At 43.7% G+C, this 19,751-nt stretch overlaps 1 protein-coding gene across 4 annotated transcripts in view; it reads right to left on the bottom strand.

Annotated features, from left to right (window-relative positions):
• Nucleotides 1–19,751, bottom strand: part of ebf1a (EBF transcription factor 1a) — a 425,690-nt gene that overhangs the window by 65,898 nt on the left and 340,041 nt on the right. For all 4 annotated transcript variants that reach the window (XM_078550508.1, XM_078550510.1, XM_078550511.1 and 1 more), the window contains exon 11: nucleotides 7,273–7,361. In XM_078550508.1, the coding sequence (XP_078406634.1) occupies nucleotides 7,273–7,361 (89 nt within the window). The remainder of the gene's footprint in view (nucleotides 1–7,272; nucleotides 7,362–19,751) is intronic.

The following is a 19,751-nucleotide window of genomic DNA, read 5'->3' as shown; positions in this document are numbered from 1 at the left end:
CAAGACTTCTTGTGGATAATTAGGTTCACGTATATAGGAGCACAGCTCCCATATTTTTCACATTTTATGGTTGTGTTTGGTTATGATGGCAGACAGCAATTGCTGATTGGCGCCTCTGCTTGTGAACCACATAATAACGCTAGAGGTGACAGCAGAAACCGGCTACCTGAGAGCAGCAAATGCTGGAGCTTCTCATTAACTATAATATAGTGATCATCACTGGTTGATAAGCAGTTGGGGAAGTCCCGAAGAATGTAAAGTGGGGTTACAGGAGTGTATGTTCTTTCTTTCACCTACAGAGCTCAGTTCCATCATTCAAGTTGACCAATACAACCATCAGGAGCCTTGTCAATTATTCCAGAAAATATTCTTAGTTGCTGTTGCCATCAGTGATTCTCACGAGCAACAATCTGAAGCAATATCAAGTGGCAAATTTTAACCTGAATTGCTGGGTGGTAAGAAGGCAAGTTCATTTGGCATGCATGAAATCAGATTAGTATAAAAGAAACGTTTGCATCATACCTACCCCAATCCCAGCAGGTTGGTAGCTTAAAACTCAGGGCTACGATGTTTAATTAATAGTTTCAGCTATTTGTGTCTCTTAATGTAGGTGCACTATACATGGGACACATACTCTTGAGAATTCAGATATTTTCAGCTAATTCTCCAGTTTGAATTTGATTTAACAGAGTTAGGCTCCATGATGGAACACATGAAAGAAAATGGAGAGTGACAGGGAAGTGGAGGAATAACTTATTAGATAATTATCAATCCCTTAACCTTATAGATCTATCACTCTATGGGAGGGATGGGCAGTGTCTTCTTGGCTGCTAGATGACATGCTTGACATTGGAAGATTAGAATCAAGTTAATACTCCCTGGCAAATTCAGGAATCTGTACCTGAACCAGGCAGTTGCATAGTTCTCCCAGGAACTGTTGATGCTTGACCGACCAGTTACTAATAAAACCTGGAGAGGTAGATGAGGGGTCTGAAATTAGAGAGGCCACTCAAGGGGTGATGCCAGGAAGCACTTCTTCACAAAAATGGTGAACTCTCTTCCTCAATAAGCCATTGAGGCTGGGGATCAATTGAAAGTTGCAAAAACTGTGATCGATAAATGTAAATTAATCACTAATTAATCCAGTGCAGAAATCAGGAGAAACTTCTTTACCCAGAGGATGGTCGGAATATAGAACTCGCTGCCACATGGAATGGTTGAGGCAAATAATAGCTGCATTTACAGGGAAACTAGATAAACACACGAAGGAATAAAAGGTTACGTTGATAAGGTTTAATGAAAGTGGGGGCAGGTACTGGTGAAAGGAGGCTCATGTGGAGCATAAACACAGGCACAAACCTGTTGGGCCAAATGGACTGCTTCCGCGCATTTCTGTCTAGATAAATTTTTGTTAGGTGAAGATATTAAGGAACATGGAACAAGGGTCAGTCAATTAAAGTTGGAGTCCATAGCAGCCATGATCTAACTGAATGGCGGAACAGGCTTGAGGAGTTGAATAACCTACTCCCTGTCCCAATGTTTCTAATCAGCTCAGCAATCCTACAAGCTAAAGCTGAAGAAGCTAAAGTGGATCCAGGTGCTAAAATTGTGGTAACCTATCAATACTCTACGCAGGTGCATGCCAAGGGTTTAGTTGGTTAAAATCCAGCCGTAGGCCTGGACACACTTGAAGATCCCTGAATTTCAATTCCGTCAAAGTTTTATCTAACTCTTTGGACTGCAGTCTAACTAGGGTGTGTTCTGAACATGATACTGTGCGTTCTGCATTGGCAAGCAAAACTATCCCATCTCTATGACCTGCAAATGTTTCCCATCACTATCCCATCCCAGTGACTCTCTATCTCCAATGTTTCCCATCCTGGTGACTCTCCCTCTCCTATGTTCCCCATCACTATCTCATCCCGGTGACTCTCTCTCTCTCTCTCTCTCTCTCTCCAGCATTTCCCTTCACTATCCTATCCCTCTGCCATTTTGAATCTTCACAAACCGACATTAGTCGATGACTCCCGTTTATCAGCCTTTGAATCTTTAATGGGGTTTTTTTCACAACACCGGTGTAAAATTCTTTGACAGGTGACATTAAGAAAAGGTCATGTATCACTATACACTACACAGGCTATGCAAATTGAATCAAAAATGTAGCAGCCAGATTAGCTGAGGTAAAAATTATAAGGTCACACAAAGTCAGTCAAGCTGGAAGTGCTGAAAAGATGCTTGTAATTACTCTTTTTAGTCTATTAACTATTGTTGTTCTATCAGGACTCAGGGGTATATGAAAGCCATGGACATGAAGTACAAGATAAAGTAATGTGTATTTACTACTCCCAGAGGATCAATTTGCCTGGTATTTTGCAGCTTGGAGGAGCAAAACACATAAATGCTTTTCGCCCTTCTCTCCATTGAATTTTGTCTTTTATCAAAGATTGCAGGGAAGACAGCCACAACACTGGGTACAATCTATCCATTCTGAACAGATTCGCTCTGTGATACCCCTGCCATGTAAGCGATCAAATCAGTGCCTTCTGACACAACATAGGAGAGCCCCTGTATCCTCTTGATAAAACCCAGGAACATGCTGGGATCAAAGACTTGGCTGCCAACTGATTTTTCAAGAAGGCAGGCACGATGCAAATTTGTCGATAGGATCTGAGGGAAATCTATCCAGCCCTGCCCCCCGTACAGTCACTGCATGCACCACTTGACAAGTAAAATATGTCTGTCAGCTTGATATGAACTGACCCCTTTTTTCTCTATCTATTCATCGCGTTTGCTTCCTGTCAAATGAATACTGCTAACTTTAGCTAAGGCCATAATTCACTCGCAATTCATCCTGGGCACACTAGGGACTGGGTTTTTGGACAGAGGTGCAGCTCAGTCTTACAACAGAACCTGGTGTGTTTAAGCCCAGATACTCAGAGGCCTCCCAGTTCATTGCTGGCAATTGGGTTAGCTTGTTTTTAAATTAAAACATTTAAATGCTTATTTCCCCTGTGGCCCCTCTCGCACACAGCAATGTAAGATTTTCATGCCGATTATATTATGCCATCTAATAAATTATTTATCTTCTCGCCACTTTCTGCTCTGGTCTGTGCATGCCTAATGGCAGTGTGAGCTTCAGGATCACCTTCCAAATATTTCTCTGCAGTACAGAGAGAGTGCAGCACTGTCAGAGCTGCTATATTTCAGATGAAACATTAAACCATCTGCCCTCTCAGGTGGATGTAAAATTCCCAAGGAGTTATTTTGATGATGAGCAGAGAATTTCTCCTAATCTTCTGACCAATATTTAACTCCCCATCTCAAACAGATCGTTATCATGTCGCTGATTGTGAGATCCTGCTGTATACACGTTGGCACTGGTCGACTTGTGCTTCATAAATGTGACTACACTTCAAAAGTGCTTCCTTATCTGTAAACCACTTTGGAACAACCTGGGGTCGCGAATGGTGCTACATAAACTCAAGTCCTTTATTTGCTCCCTTTCAGTACAACACAGGCCCGATAGTTTGGAGATTGCAAGTAAAGGCCCTGAAGATGCCACTTCATTAGATTTAAGTGCCTTACTTGTAACTGGGCAACTGGCATCAGGCACAACTGTTTAGACCCAATGGGAGCAATGTTCACCATTGCCTGGTTGGTAATGTGGCAAATCAGATTGTGCAACACCTGCCACTTTACTTCCCCCCTCCTCACCGTCCAAGGGCCCAAACACTCCTTTCAAGTGAAGCAGCACTTCACTTGCACTTCCCTCAATTTAGTCTACTGCATTCGCTGCTCCCAATGCGGTTTCCTCTACATTGGAGAGACCAAATGCAGACTGGGTGACCTCTTTGCGGAACACCTTCAGTCTGTCCGCAAGCATGACCCAGACCTCCCTGTCGCTTGCTATTTTAACACACCACCCTGCTCTCATGCCCACATGTCCATCCTTGGCCTGCTGCAATGTTCCACTGAAGCTCAATGCAAACTGGAGGAACAGTACCTCATCTTCCGATTAGGCACTTTACAGCCTTCTGGACTTAACATTGAGTTCAACAACTTCAGATCATGAACTCTCTCCTCCATCCCCACCCCCTTTCCAAACCCCCTTTTTTCTAATAACTTATATATTTTTTTAATATATTTTTCTTTTCCCACCTATTTCTATTATTATTTTAAAATTTATTTGCATCCATTGTTTTATCTCCACCTTTTAGCCTATTTCGATCCCTTCCCCCTACCCTACCCCCACTAGGGCTATCTGTCACTTACTCGTCCTGCTTTCTACCCTTAATGTCACCATTAGCACATTCCTTAGATAATATCACCACCGTCAACACCCTTTTGTCCATGACATCTTTGGCAATCTCTCCACCTATCACTAGCCCTCTATCCAGCTCTACCTGTCCCACCCCCCTCAAACAACTTATATTTCACCTCATTTCTATTTTTCTTTAGTTCTGATGAAGAGTTATATGGACTCGAAACGTTAACTATGTTCCTCTCCGCAGATGCTGTCAGACCTGCTGACCTTTTCCAGCTATTTTTGTTTTTGTTTTAAATCAGATTGTGCCCTTGTTGTAGAGCACACCCGCATTTGTTTTGCCCATTTATAGAAATGGAAGAAAGCTGGGTAGATTCTACAGTGAATAGGCTCTGCCCGATTACTACCCAGGTGATGAAGGGGAAACAAAACCCCAGTTGCCATCCAGTTTTTGTTGATTTCCTATAGGCAGGGCTAACCATGGTATCATCAGCAGATAGTCAACCCTTGGCCAACATCACTAAGATAGATGATCTGATCATCTTCACATTGTGGGGTCTTGCTGTGCACAAACTGGCTGCCCTATTTACACACACAAGTAATTCATTGGCTGTGAAGCACTTTGGGACATCCCAAGGATATGAAAGTTACTACAGAAATGCAAGTCATGTTTTTTTTCATTACACTTAGCAGAGGTCAAGATACCCAATTGGATGACAAAGCACCATTAAAAAAAGGGTGGGTGCAGTATTGACATCCTACCAAGAGGGGCCATTAACATGTTAAGCACTGCATCATATTCACCAAGTACACTGAAGACATCTAGAGGTTAACTTCACCAAGTCTAGTTTGAAGCAACTGCTCCTGAGATCCAACAATGAAATTGTGGAAATACAAGGTGTGTTTGAGGTGAATAGTATAGGCAGCGCTTAAACAGAAGGTAGATAAATACATGAGGGAGAGGGGAATAAGGTTATGCTGATAGGGTTGGATAAAGCGTGTGGAAGGAGGTACCTGCCGAGCATAAACACTAGCACAAGATGATGAACTGAATGGCCTCCTGCTCTGCTGTACCTTCGGTATTATTCTATGGAACAAAAATGTTTTATTCCACTATTTTTTAAGGGCTGCATAATGATAAAAAAAATCTCTCTGCTGATGTTTTGCCAATTTCAGATTCCAGATTCCAAATGCACGTCAATTAATTTGTTTATACAACAGTGATATGCCTGAAATGTTAACCTATCTTTCCTTTTTACAGATACTGTCTGTCCTGCCATGTACATCTATCAGCTTCTGTTTTCATTTGACAATGCAGCAGTGTTTTATTCCCATTGATTATCCACAGAGAATGTGTAATGAGCAAGTGTACAATACTGATTTTTATTTGGTCAGCGAAGATAACCTCATAATTAAATCGATATTCTAGAGCTTTTCTGTACCCTCAGAGAAATTTAGGCACAACTTCTCTCAGGCGATTAAATGAGTATGTTGTGCATGTTCTATGTTCAATGGCCTTAACTCATTTCCACCCGTTCTCTCCCTCCATTTTGGCACTGCTCCTCTCTTGCTGGGATATGACACTGCTGGTCTTATCAAGCTTCTGGTGACTCATGTATGAGTGTAGATGTCAAGTGTTGTCAGGCTATAGTCGTTATGAGGGGATGAGCATCTGACATTTTGTAAGCAATATGAAAGTCTCGACAGAGTCTCAACATTATCACAGCACAGAAGGCGGCCATTCAGCCCATCGAGTCAACACGGGTCTTTGTAGAGCAATCCAATCAATTACATTAATCTGTTCTATCCCCGTACCTCCCTGCAAGTTTATTTCCTTCAAGTGCCCATCCAATTTCCTTTTGAAATCATTCATTGTTTCTGCTTCCAACACCCTTGTGGGCAGCAAGTTCCAGGTCATTATCACTTGCTGTATAAAAAAATCCTTCCTCACATCCCCTGCATCTCTTTCCCAAAACGTTAAACCTGTGTTCTCTAGTCCTTATACCATCAGCTGATGGGAACAGCTTGTCTTTGTCCACCTTATCTAAACCTGTCATAATCTTGTCTACCTCGATCAAATCGCCCCTCAATCTCCTTTGCTCCAAGGAGAACAACCCCAACTTCTCAAACCTAACCTTGTAGTTAAAATCCCTCTTCCCTGGAACTGTTCTGGTAAATCTTCTCTGCACCCTCTCAAGGACCTTCACATCCTTCCTAATGTTCATACAGACAGGAAACCTGCCTGTTAGAAAGCAGCTCCATGGTTCTCCTAACATGCCCAAGCCCCCACTCTTGACTGCCATCCAGCAAGCCCTTGCTGGACAGCCCACACATGCTGAATGAAGAATGGTCACAGGAGCATTGGGCAGTTTGGCGCTGAAGCCTCCCGTTTCTGACAACTTACCATTTGCGCTTTCACCTGAAGACTGGCCACTTGCGGGGAAGGTGTTGCAGGTGACTAATATCTGTGGCATTGTCCTTGAGCAAGAGATCTATGTTGGCAATCAAGGCTCCCTCCTGCCCTCTCAGGTGAGCATAAAAGAAGTCATGCCCTTATTTCAACAAGAGTAGGGGAGTTCTGCTCAGTGTCCTGTTCAACATTAATCCCTCAACCAACACCAATAAAATAGATTATTTGCACATGGCTGTTTGTGGGATCTTGCTGTGCACAAATTGACTGCCACATTTACTGCATTACAGCAGTGACTACACTTCAAAAATTTACTTCTGGAGCATCCAGAGATCATGAACGACAGGAGAGAAGAAAGGGAGAGAAGTGTTGACTGTGTGTTAGCATACATCATGCTTTAGTGAAGAGTAGAATATATCTTATCTTGAACACAGATACAACACAAAAACAGAGAGGAACATTACCTGTCACATTTTGGATTGACAATATCATTTGTAACTGCTATGATATCTCTGTTTATTCAAAGTAATGTGCCAAACAAGCCTTTGCTAAACTATTTAGAAGTAGTTCAATAGCAAAGTTTAAGTGTATAACTGACCTTTGGCAATCGTTCCGGGTCACCCGGATGTCTGGGGATAACCTTCTGCAACCGCTGGAAGCCATAATCAATAGTGGGTTCGTTCAGAGCTGCAACAAGGAAGAAGAAATGAGTTCAGTGAATGGAAAGAAGACCAGCACAGCACCAGGACACCAGAAATGAGAGTTAAAACTGAGGCAACAAATAAAAAGAAACACAATGAGCCAAGGTGCATGTTGCTGACTCATGCTCAGCTTGACCTGTGATGCTCCCCAAGTCCAAATAGCTCTGTGACCTCACTCGCTGTTCAGGCTCACACATGAAGAATGGTCACAGAGTGGCGGTAGATGAAAAGGTCAATACCCATCCAAGAAGAAAAGCCGAGGCTAAGTGGAGCAGCCTTGCCCATTCCCATGGACAGTGAACCGTGAATCGCTGACTGGTGTTCAGGCGCTTGCATTTCCCTCCCTAACCCAGGTGCTCAGACAAAATCAGCACCTCCATTGCTGTGCTGCTGAAGTGTGCACAGATGAAGAATTTAATCCAGGATCTTCCGATGCGCAGCACCACACCATACAATCCATTAAACTGCAGAGGGAATCTTAGTTATGTTTTACTGCTTAAAAAGAAATGACCTAAGGAACTTAAGAGAATGAAGGTAATCAGGTAATCATTATTTTGTACCACAGTTGTGTAATTAAACATGAGATGTCAAAATATTATGAAGTATTCTCTCCTCAAAGTTGTACAATCAACTTCTGATAATTCAAAGTCACCTCTTGTTTAAAAAAATGGGAATTATCCAATACTTTGAATTAAGTGGCATAAATAACAGCAAGATGTGTTTAAAAAAATGAACTACCAGAAAAGCTGAATGAAGCCTTCTTGAATACAACCAGGAGGATCTGTTAAAACCTGTTAATACGGCTTAGTGCCTTACACAGCATCAAATCAAACAGCAATCACAGGTTTGATTCAGTCACTGCTGACTTAACTGGCAGAGGTTTGAGAACTAGCTTTGTAGAGGACTACAACCAGCCAAAGATGCTGCTCTCCATCCCATTGCGCGAAGGTGAGTGTGCGTTGGTGTTGGATGAGGATAGAATTAGGCTGAGCCCTGTCAGTCCCAATTATCCTGCTGATCATTGCTTAGGCTTACACATGGTGCAACACCTAGAGAACTGGACACCAGTGCCAATGCTCTCATGGAACAAGAGGATTAAACAGGAGGTGAGGAAGGAAGATACAGAAAGCATAATAAAGAAAAAAAGAGTTTTCCCTTGTTATGAGAAAATATCCATTTTCTTTTCTCAAATTGCAATTCAAACAAGAGCACGTGTAAATTATACATGTATATATAAAAATCCTAATGCTCCAGTATTCACAAATAAGTTACCAAATTTTAAAATATATAAAAAACATTAATGAAAAATGACAGTTGTGTTACATTTTCAGCATTCGTGAGGCTGCCAGCACCCCCACTAGCAACCACTCCCCCGCCACCCCTCCCCCGAAAAAGTGAAGCGGGGGTTGCAGCTCGAAGCAGAGGAAGCTGCATAAAAGAGCTGTAATAAGTCTGGGATGACAGAGTGGTTAGAGGACATTTACATCTGAGCACCTTGAATTTAGTGCATAATTGCACCACTAAACCCCTTAACTTGTCATCCGCCAAAAAAAAATCCCGAATTGTTGTCAGTCATCCTCCGTACAGCACTCATCCTGGCAAACTCCTGAGTGACAGGGCTTCAGCTGTGAGCACTGCAAGTGACGCCTTATCAGAATACTTTATTCAAGAGCAGTAAGTGGCCGTAAACCCACTCAAATCAGCTTAATGATTAAGGTTTTGTTCAATGTCAGGAAAAAACAGCAATTTGAATATAAACATGTCTTCATGACATGTAAATCATCGAAGTTGAATATATAGAAAAAGAAAAGCAACATCCGATGCCCTCGGCCTCTTTAATCTTATTTTGATTTCTTTTCATCTCGGTGCTGTGGTGAGCTACCGGGCGAGCTGGCAGAAGGCAGTTTCCAAAGCAAAACAGAAACTGAGGCTTTGTTGACCGTCGCCTTCTGGTTTGCCTCACGGGCTGGTCAAAGCCAGTGGACAAGGCGGCTGCCTGGAAAATGTTTTGCGCCATGTGTAGCAGGTTTTTGAACAAGAGCCTGTTTCATTCTCTCCCCTGCTTGCTTCTGGTGAAAGCGCTGATCAATTTTCGACAAGCGAAGCACGTGGGGAATACCAGAAATACAGAGCAGTTCTGCTGCTCTTCAAGCAAAGAGTCGATCAGGTTTTAGTGATACGGGGATCCCCGCCCAGAGGCAGCCCTGTCTGTCTATACACCTGAGGATGCTCTGTAGCTGCCCCTGATCTCGGGACTAAGGCTCTCATTCCTCGCCCTGTGCAAAACTTTAATGACAATCAGGTTAAAGGGAGTGACAATAATTTAAAATCCTGGCCAGCGATATGTGGGAAGCTCCTCCCCCTGGCCCACCTCCTGTGAAGTCGTTGACCTGGGGGTAAGGAAGGGGTAACTTTTAATTCCAGTTCTACTCCTCAGGGCGCTATTTGAGGAGGGAGTACGGGAGTTTCCCCCATAGTGCCAGACAATATTTTTCCCTTAGCCATCACCACTTGAAAACAGAATATCTGATCATGATCTCTGTTTGAGAGAGCTTGTTGTTTGCAAATTGGTTGCCAAATTTGTTTACATTACAATAGTGGCTACACTTTAAAAGTATTTAAAAGCAAAAAAACTGCGGATGCTGGAAATCCAAAACAAAAACAAAAATACCTGGAAAAACTCAGCAGGTCTGACAGTATCTGCAGAAAGGAACACAGTTAATGTTTCGAGTCCGTATGACTCTTCAACAGAACTAAGGAAAAATAGAAGAGGTGAAATATAAGCTGGTTTAAGGGGGGTGGGACAGGTAGAGCTGGATAGAGGGCCAGTGATAGGTGGAGATAACCAAAAGATGTCATTGACAAAAGGACAAAGAGGTGTTGAAGCTGGTGATATTATCTAAGGAATGTGATAATAAAGGTACAGATAGCTCTAGTGGGGGTGGGGTGGGGGGAAGGGATCGAAATAGGCTAAAAGGCAGAGATAAACTAATGGATTATTTCCAATAATTTATAAAGATTTTTTTCTTTTCCCACCTATTTCCATTATTTTTAAATGTATTTCCATCCATTGTTTTATCTCTACCTTTTAGCCTATTTCGATCCCTTCCCCCCACCCCACCCCCACTAGGGCTATCTGTACCTTTATTATCACATTCCTTAGATAATATCACCAGCTTCAACACCTCTTTGTCCTTTTGTCTATGACATCTTTTGGTTATCTCCACCTATCACTGGCCCTCTATCCAGCTCTACCTGTCCCACCCCCCTTAAACCAGTTTATATTTCACCTCTTATCTATTTTTCCTTAGTTCTGTTGAAGAGTCATACGGACTCAAAACGTTAATGAAATTAAAAGTATTTCATTGACTGATGTGCTTGAGACGCCCTGGGGTTGAAACACGCTGTATAAAAATTAAAGTCCTTTCCTTTATTTCTGGCACTTGCTGTTATTCAGGACTTTCAACATTTGTGGGCTTTCCTTTCTGTCAGATTAAAATCACACCACTTGACTCTGCTGCGATCCAAGCCCAACCTCAATAAAATTTGCAAGAAAGCATGGCTGGCAGTTTGGTGAAACTTTCAGCCGATCCCGGAGCGAATGGAGCCGGGAGGGTGGAGTGTGTAGTTACAGCAGGTGGAATTCCTACTTCTCCAGCAGTGAGTGAGGATTGCAGTCCTCCCAATGCCCTTACTGCACCCAGGAAATAGGAAGCTTCTGTCATCCCTTGTCTTCGTGAGGGCCTCACAGCCTGTTCCAGTCCATTATAATCTTATTGGATTTGTTTAGTCTGATGCATGGCATAAAAGCAGCATTAGGTGTGGCATACCTTCTAGTATGTGTGGGATCTAATGGATCCAATAAGATCCAGTAAGGCATGGTGGGGAGGGAGGAATGGGGGCAAAATGCTTGATAATATTAACTGTTCTCCTGCAAAATCCAAGTAGCGCTGTATTGAAATCTATTGAACGTCAGTCCCAGTTTCAAATAAAGTGAGAACTCGGATAATAAAACGAGCCAAAGGCATTTTGAAATTGCCTCCAATTCTCCCATGGCTTGTCTAGTAAAGGAGTTGCTTACTGGGGAGCTGAGCTGAAAGCACTGGGAAGCTACCAGCTCTCTGCTGAGTTAGCAGGTCTCTGCAGGGGTGGCACAGTTGGACTCTTTGCCCTCAGACCTAGGAGTAGAAAAGACACAGACGGTGTTCCCTGCTCCCGGTCATCCTTCCCTTTAAGCTGCACAGTTGTGCACAAGTCAGTCCTTTTAAGCTGCCACACGTACACAAAAGTGCAAAAAAAAGAAATGCATATGAACACCACCACCTGCAAGTTCCCCTCCAAGCCACACACCATCCTGACTTGGAAATATATTGCTGTTTCTTCACTGTCTCTGAGTCAAAATCCTGAAACTCCCTCCCTAACAGCACTTTGGGTGTACTTACACCATATAGACTGCAGCGGTTCAAGGATGCAGCTAACCATCATCTCAAGGGCAATTAGGGATGGGCAATAAATGCTGGCCTAACCAGTGGTGCCCATATTCCTTGAAAGAATATGAAGAAATTCCTTTTCTTTTAATTCCTCCTCTCCTGAAGATGATGGCTTAAGCTTCACAGTTGCCCATCCAAATAGTCATTCTGTGGCTGTTAGCTTTGACACTGAGTGTTGGCAGAGTATTTGACCTGAGCAGGCCATGTAGGCGTTGGCCTTGGCTCGGTGGTAGTGCTCTCACCTCTGAGTCACAGGTTGTGAGTTTAAGTCCCATTTCAGGTCTTGAACCCATAATCTAGGCTGACACTTCCTCAGTACTGCACTGTCAGGGCTGCTTCTTTCAGATGAGATGTGAATCTGAGGCCTCATCTGCCCTCTCGGGTGGATGTAAAAGATTCCATGGCACTATTTCAAAGTAGAGCAGGGAAGTTCTCCTGGCCAATATTAATCTCTCAAGCAACATCACTAAAACAGATGATCTAGTCGCTGTTTGTACAAATTGGCTGCTGTGTTTCCCACATAACAACAGCGTTCACATTTCAAAAGAAGCTGGAAAGCACTTTGGGACATCCTGAGGTTTTGAAAGGCGCTACATAAATGCAAATCCTTTCTAACCTTTACTTTGAACTCTATTTATTTATCCCATTGAAAAAGCAAAGCCTTGCTCTTCGCCCCAGCAGCCCTGAGCTGCTTGGGCCTCTGTGTGAACCAATTTTTTATAATTTCGCAATAATGAATCCTAAACGTGTCAACAGTGCTTCAGTTCTTAATCAAAAGATTGTCTGATTTGACTTGGAGAGGAATTTGTTTTCTTGAGTTGTGCTGCCAAGAGTGGCAGAATGATCGACACTTCATATAAGCAATTAAAATAACTTGTTTAAAAACTCCACTGATCTGGTAGCCCAGGGGCGCTAAACAGTACACAGCACTGCATTGCAAGATGTAATAAAGTGCTGCACACATGGAGCCTTTATCTTGTGACACATATTAATGTCATTCTAAAGAAAAACAAATACGTGCTGAGTAGGGTCACCGAGCAATGGAATTGCTTAAGTATTTTTTTCCTCATTGCATAGCAGGATCAGGGCTGGGTTGGATCAAGCTGAAGGAATGCCCAGCCAAAATCCAAACTGCGCATGTGGCAATGAGGCATTTTGGTTTTGATAAATGCACTCCATGCAAAGGCAATGGCAGTGCAGGGTTTAAGAGTTTACCATTTCAGTAACCAAGAAATTCCTCCAATAATGGCAATTTCTGAAGGGACAGGGGACCTCATGAATCTCCCAGCTGCTCTTTGGTCGAGAGGGGCAGTGGGACCCAACTCACATCGGTCGTACTCCTGGCTGTTTGATCACTGCCATTCTTTGGGTAGTGAGGGCAAGTAGGTTATTGAACCTCACTTGCTTGGTCCTAATGCTACCACCACCCTGACTGAGTAAGATACCTGAGCCAGGTCTTCCTGTTCCTCACACACGGGCATAGGAATTGCTAAATGAAAATGAGACCAAGGTCCAGCCAGTTCATCTTCTACCATCCTGATGGTCACATGATACAATGATACTGGAGTTGTTGACTAATCCTCGTACTCAATTTCTATCAATTAGTTCACAACAGACCCAAAAATGATACAAGGAAAAGCCCAGTGGTGAAGAACTTTGGAAACCAGTGGTAATACTTCCTAAACATGCTACAATTACCATGTCATGTCTCAAATGACTCAGATACTTTATCCCAAAATATCATTTTCTCAAGGAAATATGTCTAATTTGTATTTGAGTTAATTAATATTAACTGCTTCTACTCTGTCCCTGGGGAGCCTGCTCCATAAGTTGACCACTGGCTTACTGAAACATTGGTTGGAATTTTACCCCCTAACACAACTGGGGGCAGGCTCGGGGAGGGGGTTGGCAGGGGGAGGGGGGGGGGGGGGGGAGGGGTTAGGAAATTAGGTGGTATGGCGGAGGCACCATGCCCTTTGCCTAGCCGCCTCTGCTGGAAACTTACCAGTGGTGGATAGGTGTTGGGTGGCCCACCTCCCCTTGGGCCAATTGAGGCGCTAAAGTAGTCAATTAATAGCCACTTGCGGACCTCCTGGCAAGGTACCCACATACGGTAAGGCCACCAGGGTTTACCTGGTGACCTCGCAACGGATTGGTGGGGTGTCCCTTATGTTTGGGTGCCCAATGGTGATTGCTGACCTCACTTTTTCTTCACATTCCCTGGCCAACTGACCGCGGGCACCCCCCACCTCCCTCACAGGGGCCTACCTAACTGCCCTCGGTGAAACCACTTCCCAAAGTCCAGCTTTCAGTGATGCTCCTCATGGGGGACTGACTGCAGCCCAGCAATGACCACCACCCCTGGTGGCGCTGCTAGGACAGGAGTGCTGCCAGCCCTCTGATTAACCAACAGCTTTTAGAGGAGGGATTGCCTCCCAGATGGTTGCGGAAGGCACGACTGGAGCAATTAACAGCCAGCGGCCATAATATCAGGTGCTCGTTTCCTGGCCCTGCGGAGGCGGGCTCACCCCTGACTATTCAGGTGGGGGGGTTGGGAGGGGCAGGGCTACCGCCTCTGAAAAATTCCCGCTGTCGTTTCCACTATCCCCTGTTGGCTAGTTCCTGCACATGGGCAGGCTGGGACTCAGGGTATGATGTCCTCCACATTTGACTACCTTACTGACTGAGTTTACAGCAGCCGCTTGAGTGAGATGCCAGACCTGGTGCCCATAGAGCCGTAAACCAACTTTCAGCTTAGTGGACATCTGGACCTCCCGTCTACAATAGGCTGCGGATGCTGCGGTAATCAGAGTTTCAGGACTGATTTTGATAGGTGTTTGGATAAGGGCATCAAGCAATATGGAGCCAAGACAGGGGAAAGTGATTAATCAGCCATGATCTAACTGAATGGCAGGTAGGTTTGAGGGGCTGAATGGCCTACTCTTGTTTCTAAGTTCAGGATACTTGGAGTCAAAATTAATTTTTTTTAAAGTGAGCTGTGTATATATTGTGTGATGTTGTCAATGCTGAAATATAACTTGTGTTGGCTGATGAGAGAGACTTTTTGTTTGACAGGGTGCAATAAATTTTTATCCTTGATAGCTATACCATATCCTGAGCACAATATAAACCCACTAACAATTTGGCAGGGCCAATGGCAAAGTCTGTCTCAGGATACAATAGTGACTTGTTAGCCTGACATTTGTTAATTCAATACATGTGATAATCTGGCACATTCCCTTAACATCTGCATTATTTCCAAACTAGAAAGGAACAGAATGCCTTTCTCTACCCTTCCATCTCCCTTATATTTTTTGGCTGGTCCACTTCGAAACTGCAAAAATAACGCAATTTTTCTAAACATTCAACATTATTAAGAGGTCCCGCTGTGTCAGAGGGGAAATTTTTTTTAAAAATTGGAAACCAGAGGTATGCACATTTTTCTGTTGAGGGTTGCAGTACAGAAGCAGGATCTGATTTACGTTACTTGGCTGCCGCGTACTGTAAATCATTCTACATCAGGATTTCGGTTGCATGTAGTTTAGTTTGATGCAATTTATCCTGGCATGGGACAGTATTAAGATTTCCAACTCTGGTGAACATATTCAAGAAGGTGTTGTCACATGGGGCTGGATTTTACAGCCGCAAATTGGGCAGGCGTTCCCCTCCTCACCCCCACCAAATGTAAAATATGGCGCAATGATTGTCAAGTGAGCAATATGACGTCATCAGGTCTGTCTCAGATTACACGCAAGACGAGCTGGCGGGTAAATCAGAAGCCCTCCCGCCATTGTTAAATCACCAAATAACAAGCTATCGAGCATGTTAAAGGACCAATTCAATGGGATTTTTCATTACCCGCTGCATTTTTCGGGCATTGGACCGAAAACAGCTTGGGAGTGCTTTATGGCGGGCATGACGAGGTGGTGCAAGGGCAGAAAGCCAGCCACCAGGACCACCGTTACATGTGGCAGCAGATTCTGCTGAGGAAGACGGCAGTGTCTGCCTATTTTTAACATTATTTATTAACATTTTTGAGCCTGTAATAAGTAATGAAGACAGATTCAGAGAGCAGAAGGTCTTTAAATTTGTAGCCGTGATTGATTCCCTGTTCACAGCATAACCCCTCTGCTGCATGACGTTCCCACCAAAACTCCCGATTGGACCCCTCCCCCCACCACTTCACACCTTTAATTGGCTGCATTCCCACTGGGTGGCTGCTAATCTGCGCTTGATTCAATGATCTGAGATGGCGGGGACAAGAGCGGGTGGACCACTCACCTTCCATTCCGCCCCCCCCCCCCCCCCACCCCCCCCCCCCCTCTTCACCCCGCCAAATAACGTAAAATCCCAGCCCATGATCTGCCTCCAACCAGCCTGCCCCCATCATCCTCCCGTTGGCTGCACAACATATCCATTATCATGGCACATCACTTCTCACATCAGTGGCAAAGCAGACAAACACATCAGTGTCCGATTGGACGATTCTTGGATGGCAGTCAAACAACATTTCTTCCCCCATGTCTAATTAACAAAAGTTTTCCAAAAAAAATTAAAATGCTTGTAATGGGAAAATGAAAATTATAAGGACTTGAATAAATCCAAATCTCTTATTACACACAAGGTTGTGAGGCAGTGACATATGCTACCAAAGTTAGTGATTGAAACAGAGATCCCATTAACATTTAGGAGCAGGTTAAGTTGCTAGTTGAAAGATAGAAGGGATAAAGAGATATGGGAGCAAGGATTATTTTGATGTATTTTCTTCCAAGTTGCTCAAACGAGTGTTTTAGAGATTAATCTTTAATTTCTACATACTCTGAGGCAATCCTGGAGGGTTAGCGTATGTAGAAGATGTTGATGGAATTGGTCAGCTGATGGCCTTCAGTGAGTTAAGTCGTCAAATTTAAAGAGGAAGGACCATCAACAGCCCAAGGCTCAATAGGCACCAATCCTATGCTTGTCCCAAAAGTTACCAATCATTTTACCTGTTTCAAAACTAAATTTAAGACAATGTTTCTGGATCCATCCAAATTCACACCAGTCTTCATGGACCCGTAACTCACTTTGCTTCCTCTCTTCCCCTCTCTGCCAACATCCTGAACACCTTTTACCTACCCACCAGCTCAACAGACAGACTGTTCACATGCCTCTACCAATGTGCCATTCTTATTCAAGGAGATGCAAGAATGGGGTCCCACTTGACATGCCCCTCCTCCCCTGCCCAACAGTGTGGCTGAGGTTAGGCATTTATCAGTCACATTGAATTATATAAAAATTATAACACGTAAACAGACTGTACGGTCCAACCAGGCCACATTGGTGTTTGTTTTTCATATGAGCTGTAATCCTAATCTCATGTGAAATCCTTGTTTCTGTGTCCCTTTAGTCCTTCTATCATTGAACCATCAACTTAACCTGTCCCTAAATGGTTAATATGGTCAATCAGTAACTTGGTAGCGTATGCCACAGCCTCACAGTCCTCTGTGTAATAAGACATTTGATTAAATGATCAAATTCTTCCAAGTCCTTTTATTTGCATTTCCTCTTTACAAGCAGCATCTGAGTGAATCTGCGCTTCCCCCACCCCCATCCATCTCTGAAACTTCCTCCATCCCTTCAACCATCTAAGATCTTTGCGATTCTCTAATTCTGGCCTCTTGCACATCTCCAATTTTAATTGACCCAATCTTGGCAGCCATGCCTTCAGCTAAGTGGGCCCTAAGCTCTGAAATCCATTCCCTAAACCTTACTGTCTCTCGACTTCTCTCTCTTTCTTTAAGACATTCCTTAAAACCTATCTCTTTGACTAAGCTTTTGGCCCACTGTCCTTATATCTCCTTATTTTGGTCCCCGTAGTTAAGAAAAGATATACTGCCATTGGAGGCAGTTCAAAAGAGATTCACTAGGCTGGTTCCTGGGATGAAGGGGTTGACTTATCAAGAACAGCTAAACAGGTTGGGCCTTTATTCATTAGAGTTTAGAAGAATGAGGGGTGATCTTATTGAAACGTACAAGATTCTGAGGAGGCTTGACAGGGTAGATGTTGAGAAGATGTTTCCGCTAGTGGGGGAATCTCAAACTAGGGGACATAGTTACAGAATTAGGGATGCTCATTTAAAACTGAGATGTGAAGGAATTTCTTCTCTCAGAGGGTAGTGAATGTCTGGAATTCTCTACCCCAGAGAGTTCTGGAGGCTAAGTCAATGAGAGTATTTAAAGAGGAGGTAGAAGATTTAGTTGAGAGCTATGAGGAGCTGGCACAAAAGAGGAGTTGAGGCCTGAGGCAGATCGGCCATGATCTTATTGAATGACGGGGCAGGCTTGAGGGGCCGAATGGCCTACTCCTGCTCCAATTTCTTATGTTTTATGTTCTTATATTTTGTTCATTCACAGCATCGGCATCGCTGGCAAGGTCAGCATTTATTGCCCATCTCTCAACGCCCTTGAGGAGGTGCTGGTGAGCCACCTACTTGAACTGCTGCAGTCCATCTGGCGAAGGTACTGTCACAGTGCTGTCTGGGTAGACGAGTTCTAGGATTTTGATCCAATGACAATGAACATACAAACATATGAGTTAGGAACAGGAGTAGGCCATTCAGCCCTCGAGCCTGATCAGCCATTCAATAAAATCATGGCTTATCTGGCTGTGACCTCAACTCCACATTCTGCCTACTCCGCAATTACCTTCGACTCCCTTGTTCATCAAGAATCTATTTACACTGGTAGCTCAGAGTTTGCTTTCTGTTTATGAAATCATGTGTCTAGTCAATTCATTCATAGTGGCTTACATACAATAATAGGACGAGTAGATATCAGGTTATATTCAAGCACTCACACATGCTTTTTTGTCCTGAATGGGGGAGTGATTTATAACAGCAGTGCTCATAGCGTTGACAGAAGTAGGGAATGAAGAGTCAATTTAAGATGCTCCAGCCCTCATGGTTGGACATTCTTGAGGGACCAGCTAGAATTTTCCTGTCCATTAATTCTGTATGCTTGTGTTGCAATCTAGTTGTTTGTAGCCTTCTTCCCCTTGACCTTTGACCCTCAGCAGGGCTGCTCTCCAAGCCTCCCTTCATACCTTGTCCGGCTATTCTGCCCGTTGTAGGTCAGCAAGGGATTAACTTTTCAAAGGCAAGCCAGTCCATAAAGCAAAAGAAAGGGTTCTAGGTTTTCAGTCCCCTTTTCCCTTCAGCTGAATGCATTGAGTCTCTCACAGGACTGTGGTTCTCCTGTGGCTGCCATCCTCCTCCCTCTCGGGCAGATGTGAAAGATCCCATGGCATTATTTGGAAGAAGAGCAAGGAAGTTCTCCCCAGGGGCTTGGTCAATATGTATTCCTCGACCAACACTATTAATACAGATTATCATTATCATCTTTCTGTTTGTGGGAGTTTGCTGCGTGCCAATTGGCAATGCATTACAGCGGTGAGCACCACTTTAAAAAGTAGTTAATTGGCCATAAAATACTTTTGGATGTCCTGAAGTCATGATAGGTGCTATAAAAATGCAAGTCTTTCTTTCTTCTTTTTAGTGCCTCACTTAAATGGACATTGCCAACACTTTGAGCTTTGATATTGGGCATCATCAGGCTATGCAACTTTGGAAGGCATCACAGCTGAGTCCGATCCTGTCCTCGCCCCAGTGGCTACATGGACATTTCCAGTAGGCATCTTCATGGGAAGCTGGAAGCCTGGCTGATTTTTTCCTTCTCTAACTTAGGGTCAATCGTCCCTCCTCTTGCTCTGACTGAGATGAAGTAGCTTAAACTGAGTGTTGACTCTAGTATTGCCCCCACCCTTATAGCTCAGGAGTAGAGATTTCATCTCTGAGCCATTGCAACAGTTGGTACACTAATAGCCCTTCAGTCCTTCCTCCCACTTT

Source organism: Cetorhinus maximus, chromosome 10 (genome assembly GCF_964194155.1).
Source record: "Cetorhinus maximus chromosome 10, sCetMax3.hap1.1, whole genome shotgun sequence".
Lineage (NCBI taxonomy): Eukaryota > Metazoa > Chordata > Chondrichthyes > Lamniformes > Cetorhinidae > Cetorhinus > Cetorhinus maximus.
The sequence above is the reverse complement of the archived record's forward strand: the minus strand, read 5'-3'. Positions and strand labels throughout refer to the sequence as shown.